Source organism: Cornus florida, unplaced genomic scaffold (assembly GCF_030987335.1).
Source record: "Cornus florida cultivar Cherokee Brave unplaced genomic scaffold, ASM3098733v1 CherokeeBrave_3.0.0_Hap2_Chr02, whole genome shotgun sequence".
Classification (NCBI taxonomy): Eukaryota; Viridiplantae; Streptophyta; class Magnoliopsida; order Cornales; family Cornaceae; genus Cornus; species Cornus florida.
Genome location: NW_026775572.1, coordinates 20915800 through 20934108, shown reverse-complemented (window position 1 = coordinate 20934108; position 18309 = coordinate 20915800). Strand labels below are relative to the sequence as shown.

The 18309-nt window shown below is 37.3% G+C and overlaps 1 protein-coding gene across 3 annotated transcripts in view; it reads left to right on the top strand.

Moving 5' to 3' along the window:
• LOC132294168 (pre-mRNA-processing protein 40A-like) overlaps positions 1-18309 on the top strand; it is a 31033-nt gene that overhangs the window by 7618 nt on the left and 5106 nt on the right. For all 3 annotated transcript variants that reach the window (XM_059791926.1, XM_059791925.1, XM_059791927.1), the window contains exons 8-27: positions 682-734; positions 840-897; positions 982-1340; positions 1434-1497; positions 1601-1699; positions 1781-1849; positions 1928-2005; positions 2163-2249; positions 2341-2375; positions 2886-2991; positions 4251-4331; positions 4444-4536; positions 4605-4658; positions 4748-4864; positions 4997-5095; positions 6475-6522; positions 6603-6695; positions 16953-17060; positions 17164-17228; positions 18011-18113. In XM_059791926.1, coding sequence (XP_059647909.1) covers positions 682-734; positions 840-897; positions 982-1340; positions 1434-1497; positions 1601-1699; positions 1781-1849; positions 1928-2005; positions 2163-2249; positions 2341-2375; positions 2886-2991; positions 4251-4331; positions 4444-4536; positions 4605-4658; positions 4748-4864; positions 4997-5095; positions 6475-6522; positions 6603-6695; positions 16953-17060; positions 17164-17228; positions 18011-18113 — 1869 coding nt within the window. The remainder of the gene's footprint in view (positions 1-681; positions 735-839; positions 898-981; positions 1341-1433; positions 1498-1600; positions 1700-1780; positions 1850-1927; positions 2006-2162; positions 2250-2340; positions 2376-2885; positions 2992-4250; positions 4332-4443; positions 4537-4604; positions 4659-4747; positions 4865-4996; positions 5096-6474; positions 6523-6602; positions 6696-16952; positions 17061-17163; positions 17229-18010; positions 18114-18309) is intronic.

Below are 18309 nucleotides of genomic sequence, written 5' to 3'. Positions count from 1 at the left end.
TGGATGGTAGAACTGTGTTGCGTGTACTCGGCTTTTATGTTTACTTTTATACTTGTAGCTTCTTTTTTTTCTCATGTGTAACCTCTTTGTATATTGGTGTTACTGTACTATATGCTTGCTGGAAAAGGAAATTGTGTTTTCCTTTGTGGTGGTGATTAGGGCTGTTCTGCATTAATCACAGGATTCACTTTCCTTTCATACCTGGCTGGGCCCGGGGTTCTCTTCTTCAGATGCGGTTCTCAAATATTCACCCCGTATGTTGTTATTCTAGCATTTTTCTAATTTAATCTCTACTCTGTTCTCTGGTATGCATCTTGAACAAATTTTTTTTTTTTTTTGGGGGGGGAATAGAATTGAACTGGAAGTTTGTTCTTTGGCATGCCAATTTTTTTCACTTTCTGCTATTTAGAGATGCAGGATTGGTTAAATCCTTTTTTTCGTTGATCTACTACTTTGCAGTATAATGTCCTTTACATTCATCCACCCTTATAACTAATATTGCTTTTTTGTTGGCCTCTGCCTTTGCTTGTCTTGTAAACTTGTTTGGTTTGCTTCCCTCGGCACCTTATATGGCCTGTTGTTTATATCCTTGTCTAAATTCTAATTATGTCCTACTATGACTTGCAACATCTTTTGTGTTCTACAGTAATTGCCACTAATTCAATTTCTGTTAACTAACAGAGGGCGGATGCATCAACTGACTGGAAAGAGTTTACAAGTCCCGATGGAAGAAAGTGTGTTTGATTCATTTTGACTTTCTCATTTGTACTCTTTGGAGTCATTGGGTTTTCAAGTGTGCAATTTATGAACCACTTTGATAAATTGTAATGTGTTTGCAGGTACTACTACAACAAGGTCACCAAGCAATCCAAGTGGACAATTCCTGATGAACTCAAGGTTTCATCCCCTGAAAAACCTGTCTACTAATTCTCTTTTTCTTTCACTATTCTCTTATCGGGCTTAAAATATATGTGCTTACAGTTAGCTCGAGCAAAAATGGCATCTATCAATGAATCACAGGTGGAAAAGAATGCAGATTCTCATGCCTCAGTTGCTTCTTCCTTCTCCGCTGTTGAAGTTCCATCCCCTGAAGCAGATACTTCATCTTCCCCAGCTTGCGGCGTAGTGTCAAGTCCAATTCCAGTGACACCTGTCGTTGCTGCAATTAACCCACAACCGGTGGTGGCTTCGGAATCTCCTGTCTCATCTGTTACACAGTCTACTTTGACAACAAATGCTGTTGAAGTGCAGACATCTGATCAAAATGTCACACCAATTGCTTCTGTTGCTGGAAGTGCCGAGATTTCTATCACTTCAGAAGATGCACTTACAACGTCAAAGTATTTCCTGATGAAACTGGATTTATATGTTGCAGATATATATATTTTTTATTGTTATAGGTTTTACTCCATTTTCAATATGTTATCTTGTAGGAGTACTTTATCAGATCAAGATACTGTAATTACCGCAAATGGAATTTCTGCGGGGGATATAGAGGTATAGCCAGTTATCTTCAACTGATATAAGCTATTGCTGTGTGTTTATTGACAAATTCTTGATACCCACTATGCTCCAACTTGACATGGTTTATGCGTTGAAGGAAGCCAAGAAAGATACTGTAATTGCTGGAGAAGTCAACGTTAGTGCACCGGGGGAGAAAATAATTGATAAACAACCCGTAGTTTATGAAAGTAAACTGGTATCATTTTGAACTAGACTTGTATACTATTTTTTATATTGTTTTTATTGGGTATTAAACTATTCCTTTTTTTTCCCGAAGGAGGCAAAAAATGCATTTAAAGCACTTCTGGAGTCTGCAAACATTGGGTCAGATTGGTCTTGGGATCAGGTGAATTATGTGCTATACAAAATTTTCTGTAATTCCCATAGTTTTGCCAATCTTTGACATCAATTGTGGACAAATCAGGCCATGAGAGTAATAATTAATGACAAAAGGTATAGTGCTCTGAGATCACTTGGCGAACGGAAGCAAGCTTTCAATGAGGTAAATGCATACATAGATGGACTTCATAACAAAGTTCTTACTACATGATGTTTGAGTTTATTCTCTTAAACTGTTTAATTACCACCTATTAGGCTATAACTTTTCTTTATTAGTTTATTACCATATGTTTACATATGTTAATGATTTTATGTTACAGTTCCTGGGAGAAAAGAAAAAACAGGATGTAGAAGAGAGGCGTGCTAAGCAGAAAAAAGCACGTGAAGATTTTAAGAAAATGTTAGAAGTAAGTTGTTTCACTGCATTTGAAATCCCTTCCATAACTCTTACAGGATATAATTATTTTAATATGTATTTTTATCTTGATTTCTTCACAGGAGTCCAAAGAATTGACGTCATCCACAAGATGGAGGTTTATGTCTTACCTTATGTGATTTTGATACACACACACACACACACACACACACACATATACTGATATGTGATTATGTTTTGTATATCGTGGTATATTTGAACTTCTTGACATAAATAATTGGTTGATCTTTGCCTATGTTATATAGACTAGGATATTGTGTTGGGTATGAGTACATGTTGGATTTATCTACTTTCCAACTTCACGGACATGGAGACTAGCTAGACATGAAGTTGTTTAATTCTCTTTAATTTCCTTGGGTACTCCACTTATTTGAAACAACTTTTGAACAAGAGATTACAATGATAGAGCTCTTTGTATAATTTATATAGTAAGTTTAAATTATCATACTAGCTTGTTGGATGAATGTTCAATTAATCGAGTTGTGTCTTGTCCAATACAGGTATTCACACATTTAGAAGATTTCATGTAACATTGACATCTTGTATGTAGTATGGTCAATATCTTCATAATTTTCATTTACTAATTAAACTTTCAACAATCATTCAGCAAAGCAATTGCTCTATTTGAAGATGATGAACGTTTCAGAGCTGTTGAGAGAGCTAAAGACCGTGAACACTTCTTCGAAAAATTTATGGGGGAACTCGTGGAAAAGGTGATTTTCTTCAACATTAACTAATTTCTATGTGCAAGAAGTCAACTTTTCTATTGAATAATAGAACTATTATTAGTTTTCTTTTCTCAAATTTTAATTAGCCAAAAACTGTTTTAACATATTACACACACACAAAAAAGGGAAACTAATAATTCACGTCTTTCATAAATAATTCAGCATTTCCCTAGGTCTTATGGATGCTATGTATACTTGTAAACAAGAAGGAAACATAAACCCCTAACTTAGATGATGGTGAGATAGGCAATCGATCGTATGGATTTGATTCCTTGAATACTTCGTTAGTGACAAAATGACACATGCTATTTAAACCAAGGAGATGGGCTGGAATCCTAAGCCAACCTCTCCTCTTCAGTGTGATGCAATGAACTGGGAGGTTTAAATAGCACAACTCTTGTTATTATTCCCATTGGGTAGAAGCTGGTGTTCCTTATCATTGCGTCTCTTTTCTTTTTACAGATATAGTTATCCCTCACTCTTTCTTATAAGCACAATCACCCCATCCCTACCCTTTGGGTGCCACAATTTTTGATTTCCTTGAACATTTATATATCTTAAGTCAATGGTTAATAAAATAGTTTGGGTGGGATGGTTGTGTTAGGTCTATATTTCTGGGGACTTCTGTTGCTGCAGTCTTCTTATTGAATCATTTTTTTAAATTGCATTTGCCAAAACGAATTGTGAGAAATTGGTATTAGTAGGTACTAGCTAGTACCTTTTTAGGGATCCACATAAATGATACTTACCTTTTGTTTTCTTCAAGTAATAATGTATATAATGGCCCCAAATAGTTGGGAAAATACTTTGTTAAGTTGTACTTTACAAAATTAGAAGTCCCTTTTGCCTTGTTTTATGAGTCCTGTGTAATGGTGATGGCGCACATACCCACATCACGCCCCTTGTGGGTCGGCTCTTAACCTCCCCTTTGGGTAGAGAGATTATACCAAACAGGCTAGTGGCCCAGTGATGTTGAAACTTTTTAATATTCTTTATTATATATGAAAATTTATGAGGTAAAAATCTCCTGAAAAAACACAAACAACCTTGTGATTTTAGAACTAGTGTCGAACTATTCTTTTTATTTGTGGATGTATGCTTCAGTCAAATATTATGACTACTGGCTAACATTTATCAAGTATAGTTGCTATGTTTGATGTGCTTACTAATTTTTTAAATTATTGTTGAACCTCATCACCAAAGCAGTTGTGCTCTTAATACTCTTGTTTTGGGATTTTGATTAGGCACGGGCAAGGGCATTGGAGGAGCATAAGAGGAATAGAACGGAATACTTGAAATTTTTGAAATCTTGTGACTTTATAACGGTAATGTTTAGCATTGTGCTAATTTTATATTTCAATTTTAGTAAACAAGTCTTCTAATTGGAGTTTTTTAGATCAAGATTATTGTACTTCACGTGTTACCTCTCCTCTTCAGGCAAGCAGCCAGTGGCGGAAAGTTCAAGATCGCTTAGAGGCAGATGAAAGTTGCTCGCGTCTTGAAAAAATTGATCGGTTGGAAATTTTTCAGGTAATATTTCTCAATTAAGTAATTTCAGTTTCAAAATTGTTGTTCCATCTAATTTTTACATTTTGCAGGAATATGTACGTGATTTAGAGAAGGAAGAGGAGGAGCAGAGGAAAATGCGGATGGTATCATAACTATGGACCTTCTGCGGTAGTGAATAACCTTTTCTCTGTCTTTTCTCTTCTTTTCTTATTTGTGTCTCTTATTTAAATAGGAAGAATCAAGAAAAGCGGAGCGTAAAAACCGTGATGAGTTCCGGAAGTTGATGGAATTGCATGTCGCTGAAGGCACACTCACTGCTGAGACTCACTGTCGCGACTATTGTATGAAGGTTATTGATTCAGTTTGCTTTTGTTAAGGGAACCACATGTATCTAGTTTCTGCTGAATTGGATGGCTGACATTACTTGGCTCTCCAGAACTGCAATCTTTGTGTTCTTATTTAACTTTATTTTGGTTTTCAGGTTAAGGATTTACCTGCATATGTTGCAGTGTCATCAAATACCTCAGGTTCAACTGCAAAAGATTTATTTGAAGATGTTGCCGAGGAGCTGCAGAAACAGGTAACATACTTGCATCCATAACTAAACCAGCCAAGATCAGCAATGGCACTATCTTGTTATGTCTTCAGCACCATATATTCTGAAGATTCTTTATGATATATATATATTTTTAGTGACTTATCAAATATATATATATATATATATATATATATATATATATATATATATATATATATATATATATATATTTAGTGCAATAAGATTGTAAGATGGCTTTTGTTTTGCTTTGTTTTAGGTTCTTGTACTCTTTCTATACAAATGTAATTTTCTATTCACATTTCGGTAGAATTTTGGGTAGATACCCCTGGAAGAATGCTCTCCAAAGAATCCATTTTTTTTTTTTTTGGTGAATCACAGTTTCAACCAAATTTATAATTTCACATAAAAGGACTAACTTCATAACATCCGTCGTGGTTAAGAAATGCCTTTTTTTGGTGGTAATGTGGTATGGTGTTGACAATTTACTTATAAGAATAAGGAAATGCCTCTTTTGTAGCAGAATATGTTTTTTAAATTGACTAAGCTTTTAGGTTCATATAGCGACTCCAGTTACAAGTTATTTATTCATGTCAGCACCAGAAAGGAAATAATGGTGCTGGATTGGTCATCTGTAGAGCACTTTGCTGGGTGATTTGCAAGTGGATGCTTTTGATGGATTTACTATAAATGGGAAAGAGGAGATAGTCTATGATTCTATAATGACCTGAAGGATCAACACTAACATCTGTTTGGATCATTTATATCTTGAAAAAAAAGTACATCCATGTTAAGGTTATTATTTCACTGAAGATGCTAAAACAGATTGTATATGGAAATTTTTGTAAAATCTGGATCAATTAGATTGGATTTTAATTAGGGAAGTGTTGTTCCTTTGAAGTATCCAAACCGCGTACACGATTGCTGCTAGTGTATGTTCCAAAATATTTTCCCTTTGTGTGCTAAATTGGGAAAAAAAAATTCATGCACAAAGGTTTGTTTAGGACTTATTATGGGTGAACTGTGATAATGGTAGTTGTTGATGTGGATGGTCGCTAAACAGAAAAAGGATTCTTGACTGCCCGGTAGATTAAAGCTAGAGAGGTTTAAATAATGTCTATTGTGGTGGAAGATAGGTTTTCTTTGATATAAATGTAGATAAAATTTGGAAATGGATATATATATTTTTTTTGAAAAAAAGAATAGAGGCAAATTTGGAAATATATTTTGCACGTCTTTCAAAGCGTTTTTTTTTTTTTTTTTGTGCTCTGTCCACCCCTCAGCCCTGAAATAAGTAATAGGCATTGCTTGTAAAACTGCAATAGGTGCATTGTTGTATTTCCACGAGTTGTTAAGTTTGGATGCCATCTGAATTTATTTATGTACCTATATATGCTTTTCAGTATACTGAGGACAAAGCTCGAATAAAAGATGCATTGAAGTTGCGAAAGGTACAATCTCGTCACCTTTTGTTTTGATATGCTATTAAACTACTTAGGTATCGTATCTTATGTTTTGGAATTGCTTGCAGATTTCACTGTCATCAACCTGGACGCTAGAAGACTTCAAGGCTGCAATTTCAGAAGAAATTAGCTCTCCACCGATATCAGATATCAATCTAAAGGTTTGTTCTTCTCTATCATTGATCATCGTAAAATTTTATAGAAATTTTCTTCTTCAGCTGTTACCTTGAGTGGTATTTCCTGCCACTGTTGAGGGGTAGGTAGATAAATGGTTGAAGTGCCGATTATGACTTATGAGTTTTCCCCAACTCAATTCCCAGAACTTAATCTTATCCCAACTATTTGTTTTAGCTGCTTGTTTTGTCATTCTGCTTTGTATGGGGCCATAATTTCTCTTAGACCATAAGCTACCATGCCTTCCTTTGTTACTATGTCAATCCAGATTAATTTTGATCTTTCCCTTCCCTTAGCACATTGCCCTTGATATGGGCGGCGCTATTGATCTTCACTATGGTAGTTAGTGGTATTAGATGAACATACATAAACAGTCTTACTCTGTTCCCTTGCATTTTATCTTGAACGGATTCTTCCATAAACCTACTTCCATTGTCTCGAGAATGTTTTCCATTTCCAATTTTATCCTTTTTATCTTACCACACATCCATCTGAATATCCATATTTCTTCTATGTTTTCTTTTATACATTTTTCTCATATTCACCTAGCATTTTGTCTTTAAAAGGTATTACTGGTCTAGTGGCTAATTTATAGAATTTTCCTTTAAGCTTTATAGGCATGTGATGATCGTACAATACATTAAAGGCAATTTGTCCGCTTAATAATCTTGTTAACAACTTCATTTACAATCTGTCCCTTTCTTTGATGCACGGGTTAGATAATTGTTGACCCTTAAGTATCTCTAGTAGATCTTTGATTTTTACAACATCCCTCTTGGCAGTCGTTGTTATTTTCCATAATATTTAGTTTTGTTTACTTGTTAAACACTATTCGACTTTGATGCTTGCCTCCAAATATCTAATTTAGCATTTATCCATATTTTACTTCAGTCAAATATAATATTTTTAGAAGATATCACACACAATGGAACTCACTCTGAATGTGTAATCAGTCCATCCATGTCTAAGGCGAAAAATAGAGGCTTAACGTTGATACTTAATATAAGCCTACTGTTGTTCGTATTCATTTGTTTCATTCATATTGTAGTCACAATTCCGCTACGACATGTCCTTTGTTATGTTAATATATCTATTTATGACTCATTTCTTTTCTAATAGCCACCATATTATCTATTCAGTGACTTACCAGGACTATCTCTAAGTTTGTAGTGACCATATGAGATCTGTTCTTCTCTTCTCTGCACCTTACCATCATCCGTAAGTAGATGACTTCCATTATTCATCTGCCTGCCTAAATCCAAATGTGTTTTTCAGTATGTTGTTTGAAGTCTTAGTTGCTTGCTGTTCCGTCTGTCAATTCTGAAGTTTCACAGCATAAATCATACATTTAATTGTGTAGCAATTCTTACAACCTTGAGTATATATTTTTTATATAGGTAAAATATACTTTTTTCTCCACTTATCAAGCACGCATCAAACACTTTTATTTGTTATGATCTTAATAAATTTTACTTGCTGAAATGCACCATCATCCTAATCTTGAAGTAAAATGTTTTGATATAGGTAAAATGTTTGTTTGCTTCTATTGTAGTTCACGTAATCTTAAAGCCATTCTATCGTTCATCTTTCTTAACTCTTTTATTACCTTGGACTTCTGATCTTTTGATTTTTTTTCCCTTCTAATCTCTTAGGATCAATATATTCTTTGAAGTCAAAGCTTCCATGTGATTTTCATTCAACAATTTCTAAAATTAACATTTTCACCTTTATTTAATTTCCTTGTCTTTTGCCTAACCCTTGGATCCTCACTCTTTGTTCAACATGATTAAGACCTCTAGTTTCCTATCCTTTTGACTAGGAAGTTTGTATATGTTGTCTTTCCAGCATTTTACATAAACATTGTCCTATTCTGTACACCTTGCATCTTTACTACTACATATATTTTTTCTTTTTTGGTAATCTGTACCTTTAGAACCTTTCTTATTCATAATTTTTGGTAATCTGGATTTTCTCATTCCATCCTGAGTTTTCTTAGTAATGGACTTTGCCCTTGATTCTTAAAGAACCTTTCTAATATATATATATATATATATATATATATTTCCTACAGCACATTAATCCATCCCTTTTTTTTTTTTTTTTGATAAGTAAAAATATATTAGAAAGACGTTCAAAAGGGGAACACGTCCCTAATACAAGAAGAAAAAAGATCTAAGGACCAATAGAATCCAAGAGATCAAAGAAATCATCAATCGAGGAGCATGCATTTCCTCTTACATAATAGAACAAAGAACGAAGAATATGAATTTTTAAATTAGCTAAAGACGATTCTTTTCCTTCAAAGGATATGTTATTTCTCTCACGCCACAAACACCACCAGACACAATGTGGAACAATTCTCCAATAATCACGAGCTTGTTCTTTGATAGGACACCTTCTCCAAGCGTTAATCAATTGTGAGGAGTGCTTAGGCATTACCCAAAAAACGCCAAACATGCAAAAAATAAAACTCCAACAATCATACACCACAGGACAATGCAAAAGAATATGATCCACGGATTAACTATCAGCTTTACATAAACAACACCAATTAACAATGATGTTGCCTCTCTTTCTTAAATTGTCTAATGTCAAAAATTTTCCCAATGTGGCAGTCCAAACGAAGAATGCGATTCGAAGAGGAGCTTTAGAACGCCAAATAGACTTCCAAGGGAACTCGTGACCAACGAAATTGGACAAACACAAGAACATGGATCGGACACCATACCTACTATGAGCTAAAGGAACCCACAAAATATCATCACACCCTCTGCCAATATCCTTTTGCCTATACAACATATCCAAAAAAACACAAGCTTCCTCCATTTCCAATCCTGAAAGGGGCGCCTAAACCGCACATCCCACGTAACTCCATTGTTATCAAGTTGATAACAATCAATCACGTAGACATGCTTATTGGCTGCAATACTGTAAAGTCTAGGAAAGGAGTGAGACAACAACTAATCTTTGCACCAAAGGTCCTCCCAAAAACGGACATGTTTGCTATCACGAACTTTGAATCTAATGCGTGTGGAGAAAACATCCCAACCCTTCCGAATGAATTTCCACACACCAATGCCTCCTGTAATAGTGACTGGAAGAGATGACCAGCCCTCACTCTCCTCACCAAAACGACACGAGACAACTCTTCTCCACTGACGATGACGTTCCTTTCCAAATCTCCATAACCACTTTCCCAAGAGAGCACGATTAAACGGAACGATTTTTCGAATGCCTAACCCGCCTAACCTCAACGGTTGGCAGACTTGATCCGAATTAACAAGATGATACTTAAACTTCTCTCCCCTTCCACCCCAGAGAAAATCCCTCTGAATTTTTTCAATTCTTTCAGCAAAAGAGCATGGAATTTGAAACAAAGATAAAAAGTAGGTAGGAAGGGATGAGAGAGTACTCTTAATGAGTGTGACTTTCCCCCCCTTAGATAGATACTGCTTTTTCCATCCTGCTAATCGTTTCTCATATCTATTAATCACTGGATCCCAATTCCCAACTCGTGTAGAAGAAACTCCCAAAGGCAATCCTAAGTAAGGAAGAGGAAAAGCACCAACTCCACACCCTAGGACAGCAGCTAAGGAGGAAATATCTGGAACGTCCCCCACTGGGACAAGCACACTTTTTCCAACATTAATCTTTAACCCAGAAACCGCTTGGAAGCAAGCAAGAATGCACCTCAGATATCTGAGTTGAGAAACTTCAGCATCACAAAAAACAAAAGTATCATCCGTGAACAACAAATGGGAGATCTGCATATGATGTTCAACATCTCTGCCAACACTGAACCCCCTAATGTAACCCAAATATTCCGCTTTTCTCATTAATCTGCTTTGACCTTCCATGACAATAAGGAAAAGAAAAGACAATAATGGGTCTCCTTGTCGCAGACCACGTGAGCTAGCAAAAAAACTCGCAGGTGAACCATTCACTAGCACATAAAACATAACTGACGAGATACAAGTTTCAATCCATTTTATCCACCTGCCACCAAACCCCATCCTCCGAAGCAGATACAGAATAAACTTCCCATTAACCTGATCATAAGCTTTCTCAATATCAAGCTTACACAAAACGCCAGAAACTCAACTTTTTAATCTAGAGTGAACACATTCCCCTGCAATAAGAACGGAATCCAAAATCTGCCTCCCACCAACAAAAGCATTCTGTGATTCTGAAATGAGACCATCCAAAACATTACTCATCATGGAAACAAGAACCTTGGCAATAAGCTTATACAAACATCCAATTAAGCTAATTGGCCGAAAGTCCTTAATATCAAAGGCACTGCCCTTCTTGGGAATGAGAGCAATAAAAGATGCGTTCAGTGATTTCTCAAATGTGCCATGAGAATAAAAATCCTAAAAGGTACCCATTACCTCAGCTCGCACCACCTCCCAACTCTCCTTAAGAAACCGCATAGTAAACCCATTTGGCCTTGGAGCTTTGTCCCCACAACTAGAAAGTGCTTAAGGCACTTTCTCCTTCGTGAATGGAGTCTCAATCCTATCACCATCCAACGCATAAATAGAATTAAAAGGAAGACCATCAAGAGTAGGTCTCCAATCCAAAGTCTCAGTGTAGAGCTGCTGATAAAAAGAAACGATTCCCCCGCGCACCTCGTCCTCCCTCCACAACTCAGAACCATTGACCCAGATACGCCCGATGTGATTACATCTTCTGTGAGCGTTGGCAAGTCTATGAAAGAATTTTGTATTACGATCCCCATCTTTTAACCACAAAGCCTGAGACTTCTGGCGTCACGAAATCTCCTCCACAAGAGCAATCTCAGCAAAAACCGCTTGGCAAGAGGCTCTTTTAGAACGTAATGATTCCCCACTCTGTCCCACCTCATTAAGACGATCGAGCTCAGCAATATCAGCAAGAACTCTATTCTTCTTCCATTCAAGATTCCCAAACACTTCTTTATTAACTCAGTTTTAAGAAACTGAAACTTTCTAGCTAACACATAACTAGCAGAGCCTGTGAAATTCGCTTCCTCCCACCAAGACTGAACCTTCGCTTGAAAGTCCTCGAATATAAGCCACATGTTTTCAAAGCGGAAATGAGTGCGTCTAGAACTCAAACCACCACAATCAAGAACTAAAGGCACATGATCAGATGTGACTCTAACCAGAACAGCCTGAGAGACATCCGGGAAATGCTCTTCCCACGCCCCAGAAACCAGAAATCTATCCAACCGGGAAAAAGTAACCAGTTCCCTACCATTAGACTAAGTAAAGGCCGCTCCTTCCAATGGTAGATCAACGAGGAAATTACTATCAATGAATTCTGAAAACATGGTCATTTCTGAGGACCACTTGCCCCCTGTGGACCTCTCAAATGGGGACCTAACAGAATTAAAATCCCCACCTAAACACCAAGGCAATGACTATAAATCTTTAACATAGCAAAGCTCTTCCCACAGGACTGGTCTATCACTATCAGTAACACAGGCCCATAAACACCTGAAAACACCCATCTGAAATTGTCTTCCTCCATCTAAAACAAACAAGACACAGAAAAATACCCTTCCAACAATTCAATCTTGACAACCACCTACGATCCCACATGAGAAGAATACCCCCTGAAGTGCCTGTTGCGTTCAGCACTTCCCATTCCACAAACCTACCTCCCCAAAGATTCCTGACAATCTCAACGGTGATAGCAGCCATCTTAGTTTCCTGTAAACAAACGACATGAGCACTCCACTTCCTCAAAGCTACCTTGACAACTCTTCTTCTTTTTGGATCATTTAGACCACGAACATTCCATGTTATAAGTTGTAGCTTCATGTAGAACCAAAAACGATCAATTCTCCTCCTCCTCCCCATTTACCACTTCTGGTTCTTCCCCTTTCTTTGGTCGTCCCATTCTTCCCGTTAATTAACACAAGAAATTAGATTCTTCACTTCCTGTTCGCTTTTCTGATGTGAATTTCTGACTTTGACTTCTTTTGTGCCACGATTAGGTTCAGTACTACCAATTCCTGCAACAATTTTGTGAAGAATAGACAAGGTTTGTTCCTCATAACCTTTTGAAGAGAGACCCAAAGCTTCACTTACTGCTCCAATATTGTCAATAACCCATTCCATGCCCAGATCAGTGGTTGTCTCCAAACAATCTGGCCGCACAACTGCCAGAGGTTCCATTAAATCCACTTCAAATTGATCAAAATCCGTCCCGAAAAAAGAATCTTTAGAACAGTGCTGCTGAGAAGGAACATCAACCACTCCTAACTACATATTCCCCTCTATTTCCGAATCATCATGTTTAGTTGACAAAATCACCTCATTCGCAGATGATTGACTGTTCAAACCTTCAATCGCAGCAAAGAGCCGAAGCTCTTTAAGCAGAGCTACAGCTGAGTCATTATTCAATTTGAAGTGCAGATCTTTCCCAACGCAAACTGTCACTCCATTGAAACAACCCACACTCCCAGTTGTAGCTTTTGAGACATCCAACTCTGACCCATCACACCATGAACCTGAAGACCCAATAAGACACCTCTGTTGATTCGAAACATCCTCCACAACATCCCTATTATTCACCACTCCACCCAAAGAAGAAGAAGTAGAAGTAGAGAGAGCATTTTGAGAATGATCAGAACTCAAACCTGAAAATGAAGTGTGAGATCGTGCAACCCATTTCTGTTTTTCAGTCCGAGTCCACCGAGATCCATGGCGACCGACATCCAACATCTTCCGCTCGGGTTTCAGCAAATGAGTCGAAGGCTTAGCATGGGCTTGTACTTCTTTAAATGGCTTAGGGCCAGGTTTAGTGTTTGGGAAAGAGATAAATAAAGAGTTTGGCCCTTTTCGCACCATTCTATTAGGCCCAACCTGAATCCGCCCACTTGGCCTGAATTTAAGCGGCCCTTTTTGTACTCGTCGAAAAGGCCCAGAACCAAAATTCGCTCTATTGGGTTTAGGCTGAATGAGCCTAAGATTAAGACCAAGCCCAGTCTTCCTGGCCTGTCTTGACATCTTCTGGCCCATCACACCGCCATCCTCAGCCCAAAAAGACAAATCGTCCCCTACCTTATCATAAAGAGATAAGGATAAGGCCGAATCTGGAGGAGCACCCCGTTGATCTCCAAGTGTACTCCTTCTCTGCTCATCAACGACGCGTTTGGCCGGCGCGTGAAGATCCCCTCGTCTTCTACCTCCTATGAACTTCATTGCTTGCTGAATTTCACAATCCTTCAGCCACTGCTGAATTTCGAGAACCCCCTCTTTTTTATCTACTGAGAATCTCATTCCATTTCTCTTCCGACATAAGATGAGATCCATCACTACCTTCAAGACTCTCCGTTGAAGGAACAAGCTCCGACGAGATTTCTTCCCAAATCGCGACCTTGTAACAAAAGGTGTCGTCGTTAATAAACATGAACTTTGGACAATCACGGCCAGATCTCACTGTTATCCGAACGCTTTCAGCATCCTTAGTCTCATCAGCATCAGATCTCACGTATCCACCACAAAGCTCTCCCACTTCGACGAACAAAGCATGACACCAAAGATGCAAAGGGAGGCCAAACAGCCTGATCTGCTTGAGACCTTTATCACTAAGAACGCCACAACAACCAACACGGAAGGACCGCACGTCAATCCTCAAAGTAGCAGAACCCCACTGTTGTCGCCCTTTTTTCAACACGCGTTTGGCCTCTGCCTGAGAAGGAAACCGGAAAAGAAGCAGTGAATCGGATAACAGTGTTACCCCCACTCCACAAGTCGTATTCCAAGCCCGCGCTGCCCATTCTTTCACACGATCACAACTCCCCACTTCCTTATCAAATCTTCCGACCAAACAAGAGGAGAGGACTGACTTCCTTCCTCCGACGGACTCCCCGTCAATGTACAACGACGATCCTCGGTGAGGAACTGCAGACTTCACTTCCCCACCAAGCGAGATTCTTGGTAATCTTGCAATTTCCAGAAAGGATTTCATCCCAACCTAACAAAACACAAATCGCCCCACAAGTCGCCCCTAGTGTGGTGAAATCGCACATAGTGACGTCATAACATGGGTATGGGATGATTCATCGAAACCTTTATTTTTTCATCGAAACCTTTATTTTGCCATCCTATTTTAAATTGCACTAGTTTTTCATCTTCGAAATTTCGTATTGTTTCTTTTTTTCATCTTACTTGAATAGTTGAGGTTTTTCCCATTTTAATTACACCACACAGTTCTTGGATTTGATATCCTACATTTAAAACCTTCAGCCTATGTTGCATGTCAAGCTATCTACTAAAACAACTGTACAATGCTTGCGTGTTAGTTTATTTGCTCTTCTAGCGGTAGAAAATTTGAATTGTGATCCACTATATGTTATTCCTTTTTCTAAAATACATATTTGTTATCATAAGATCACAAACCACTGTGAAGGTTTGAGTAGCCTTCCTAATGTCATTTATTTTGATAAGTAGCCTTCCTAATGTTATTACTAGTAAAGAACTAGAATGTTCATCAGTTCTTATGTAATAGTGGTATGCTTGAGAGTATCAGTTTTCAAATCTTTATGCTTGTTTTTACTAGTAAAGAATCTTTAACATTATCTCAATGTCTTATATGCATTTTCTTTTACTCCTCGAGTCCACGGTAGTGTTCTACTGTCTGAATAGATGTGTAGACCTGAAGCATATTCAATCAATCAATTGTTCTGCTTATCTTCATTTATCAATAGATTTTATTTTATGTTCCCAAGTGTTTTCACGCTTTTTCAAAAAAATTCTTATTTTTGTTGTATTTCTGTATCCAAGCTGAGGGAAATGGCAGACTTGATATGAATGTTGATCCTTGGTCAAAGAAGCCTAAACTTTTTCTTCAGCTCAGCTTTAAAGGTGCAACTTCGAAGTCCTCAGTAACTATAGCCTATAAAGAAGCCAAAAAACCCTAAACCCTCAAGGCTTCAAATATGTCTGTCCTCATCACCACAGAGATGACACCTCAGAAATTCTTGTTCTCTTGGTCTCTTGATGCGCCTCCAAAATCAAAAACATAACTTTTACAATCATATTAGGTCGGTATGGTGACTGCCCTTCTGAATCTGATATTTTAAAGAGTTTTTGTCACACAATTCTAGATATGGATCAATGCGTCTAAGGATGCTTTTGATTCAATTCTTCTTCTACTCATGTGAGAAGTATATAGTGAGTGGCTCTTTTTTGGGCTTTCCTTTTTTTTTTGATAAGTAATTTTTGGGCTTTCCTTTTTAAAGCATGAAACTGTGAAGAATGCTTTATCTGAGTGTGTGTCCAAGGGAATGCCTTGACCTTTTGGAGCACTTCTCTTTTTAAGTCAATTTAGAGGGACAGATTTAGGATGAAGGCCTCCTGATGATGGACAAGGAAATTTGTTATAAATTTGCGAAAATGGTCAAAGAGATTGTGGTGGGATTTCTCTGAATGTTTTAGCTTCTTGGTGGAAAATGATGAAAGGGTGAGCTTTGGCATGACGTCTGGTGTGGAGATGTTGCTTCGAAAGTAGTGTTACTGGTTTATTTTGCTATGTAGTGGAGATAGAGACTGTATTGCAGATTAATTAGCTTTTTCAAGTGTGATGACTATCTGCATTTTAGTTGGAAGATGGAACCCATAGACTCTTTCCTGAGTTGTTTAACGTTTCTGTCAATGTAGGGGTAGGATGTCTGGAGATAGAAGGCCTTCGAATGGCTGGTTTGGGGTTATATAAGGATCTGTGTGGGGCAGGCATTTTGGATATCATATTACTTGCAAAAGCATCTGGTACGCTAAAATGCCTTTCCAGTTACCCTTTTGCATGGATGAAGCATTGGAAACTATTCAAACATAGACAATTTAGCGATTTTGGATAAAGTGCTTGATTGGCATTGCATATGCCACGGTAGGAAGGAGACAATCATATTTTGCTTTATTGATGTCTCTTTTTAGGGCATTTTAGATAATGCTGAAGTCGGTCTGGGTGGAGTTGGACGGCTGGCAAGATAGTTGTACTAGGCGTCCAAGGTAGGTTTGGATAGCTGTGCCTTATTAGGAGCTTGTGGGTGGAGCAGAATAGGAGTTTCGTGGAAGGTCGGGATTTTTTTCCCTTTTTTCTGTCAACCTTAACTGACACAGTGACTAATGCTTTGAAGTTTGTTTTTCCACCATGACGTGTGTTGAGTTGGTGAAGGCTTTTACTTTTCTTTTACAGTTCTAACTTCTTTTTTTTTTTTTGAACAATCTGATGTGTCCTTTTCCTCTTTGCAGCTTGCGTTTAATGAGTTACAAGAAAGAGTGAGGGAGAAGGAGGAGAAAGAAGCTAAAAAACGTAAAAGGGCTGGAGATGACTTCTATGATTTATTGTGTACTTCAAAGGTGTAGCAAGCTGTTTATTACCCAAAAATATTGCTACCCTCACTTTTGATGGTTGAGCAATGCAAGAACTTTGTTCAAATCTTTTTTCTATTTTTGATTGCAGGAAATAAATGCGTCTTCGAAATGGGAGGATCACAAACCACTTTTTGAGGATAGATTAGAGAACTGGTATTACTTTTTAGTCATAGAAAAGTGATTTTAAGTCATAATACAAAATGATAGAACTTGTTCACTGATATCATCCTACATTTGTTAATTTTCTTTTCCATGGTAAGTATTGTTGGTACCTATATGGTTATAATTTTCTATAAATTTTCACTGTATTCCCTCGTTGGAGTTACCAGAATTCTATGCTACTTATGGGAATTGTGTCTATTAGTGGTTGATTTGGTTAGCACACTGATAACTTTGCACAGGTACGAGTGTTTGTTAACCTGAAAAAAGTGGCCACATGTTTCTGAAACCTGTTTGGACCTTTAGAAATTAGAATCATGTCCCTGTACTTGCTTTTGAAATGGTTGAAAAAATGTGTATATTCATAAAAAATTACTTGTTCTTCTTAGCATTACATAATTCATGATATATTAAGTGATGATCCATGTTTATAATGTTGCAGTAAGGGTTGATGGATGAAGATAGTTTTTGTTGTTATTTGTGTAAAAAAAACTTAAGCCACAAACGCAAACTATGCGTGTGTATATGTTAAATAGAAATACATACATATGCACATAGCATTGTCTGTTTACATTTTGATAGCTGGCAAGTTCTTGTGTGATGTTATGTATCATGCGACACAAAAAGCTGTTTGTATTTCATCTGACATTGTAGATTGTACTATATTTGAACCCTGCTGTTCTGGTTTTAATATTTTTAATTTTCTTATAAATAAATGTATATCTGATAACCTTTGCTCATCAAAAAGTATGTTGTCTTGTCATGCCATTATACAGGTTCATCGCTGAAGAGAGCTACTTTAGGGAGATCTTTGAGAAATACATCACAGAACTGAAAGAGAAGGCAAAAGAGAAGGAGAGAAAGCGCTGGGAAGAGAAGGTTTCCCTACTGTTCCCTCTCATTCTAATACAAAAATATCTTCTGATATTTTATTTGTTTGCTTTCTTGTTATTGTTCATAGGCTGTTGGCTGTTGCTTTCTTGTTATTGTTCAAGTCCAACCTGCCCTTCAATTGAAGCTTTAAAATTGATAAAGATTCTAGAGACTATTAAATGTGCTTCGTTATGGCTAAAAA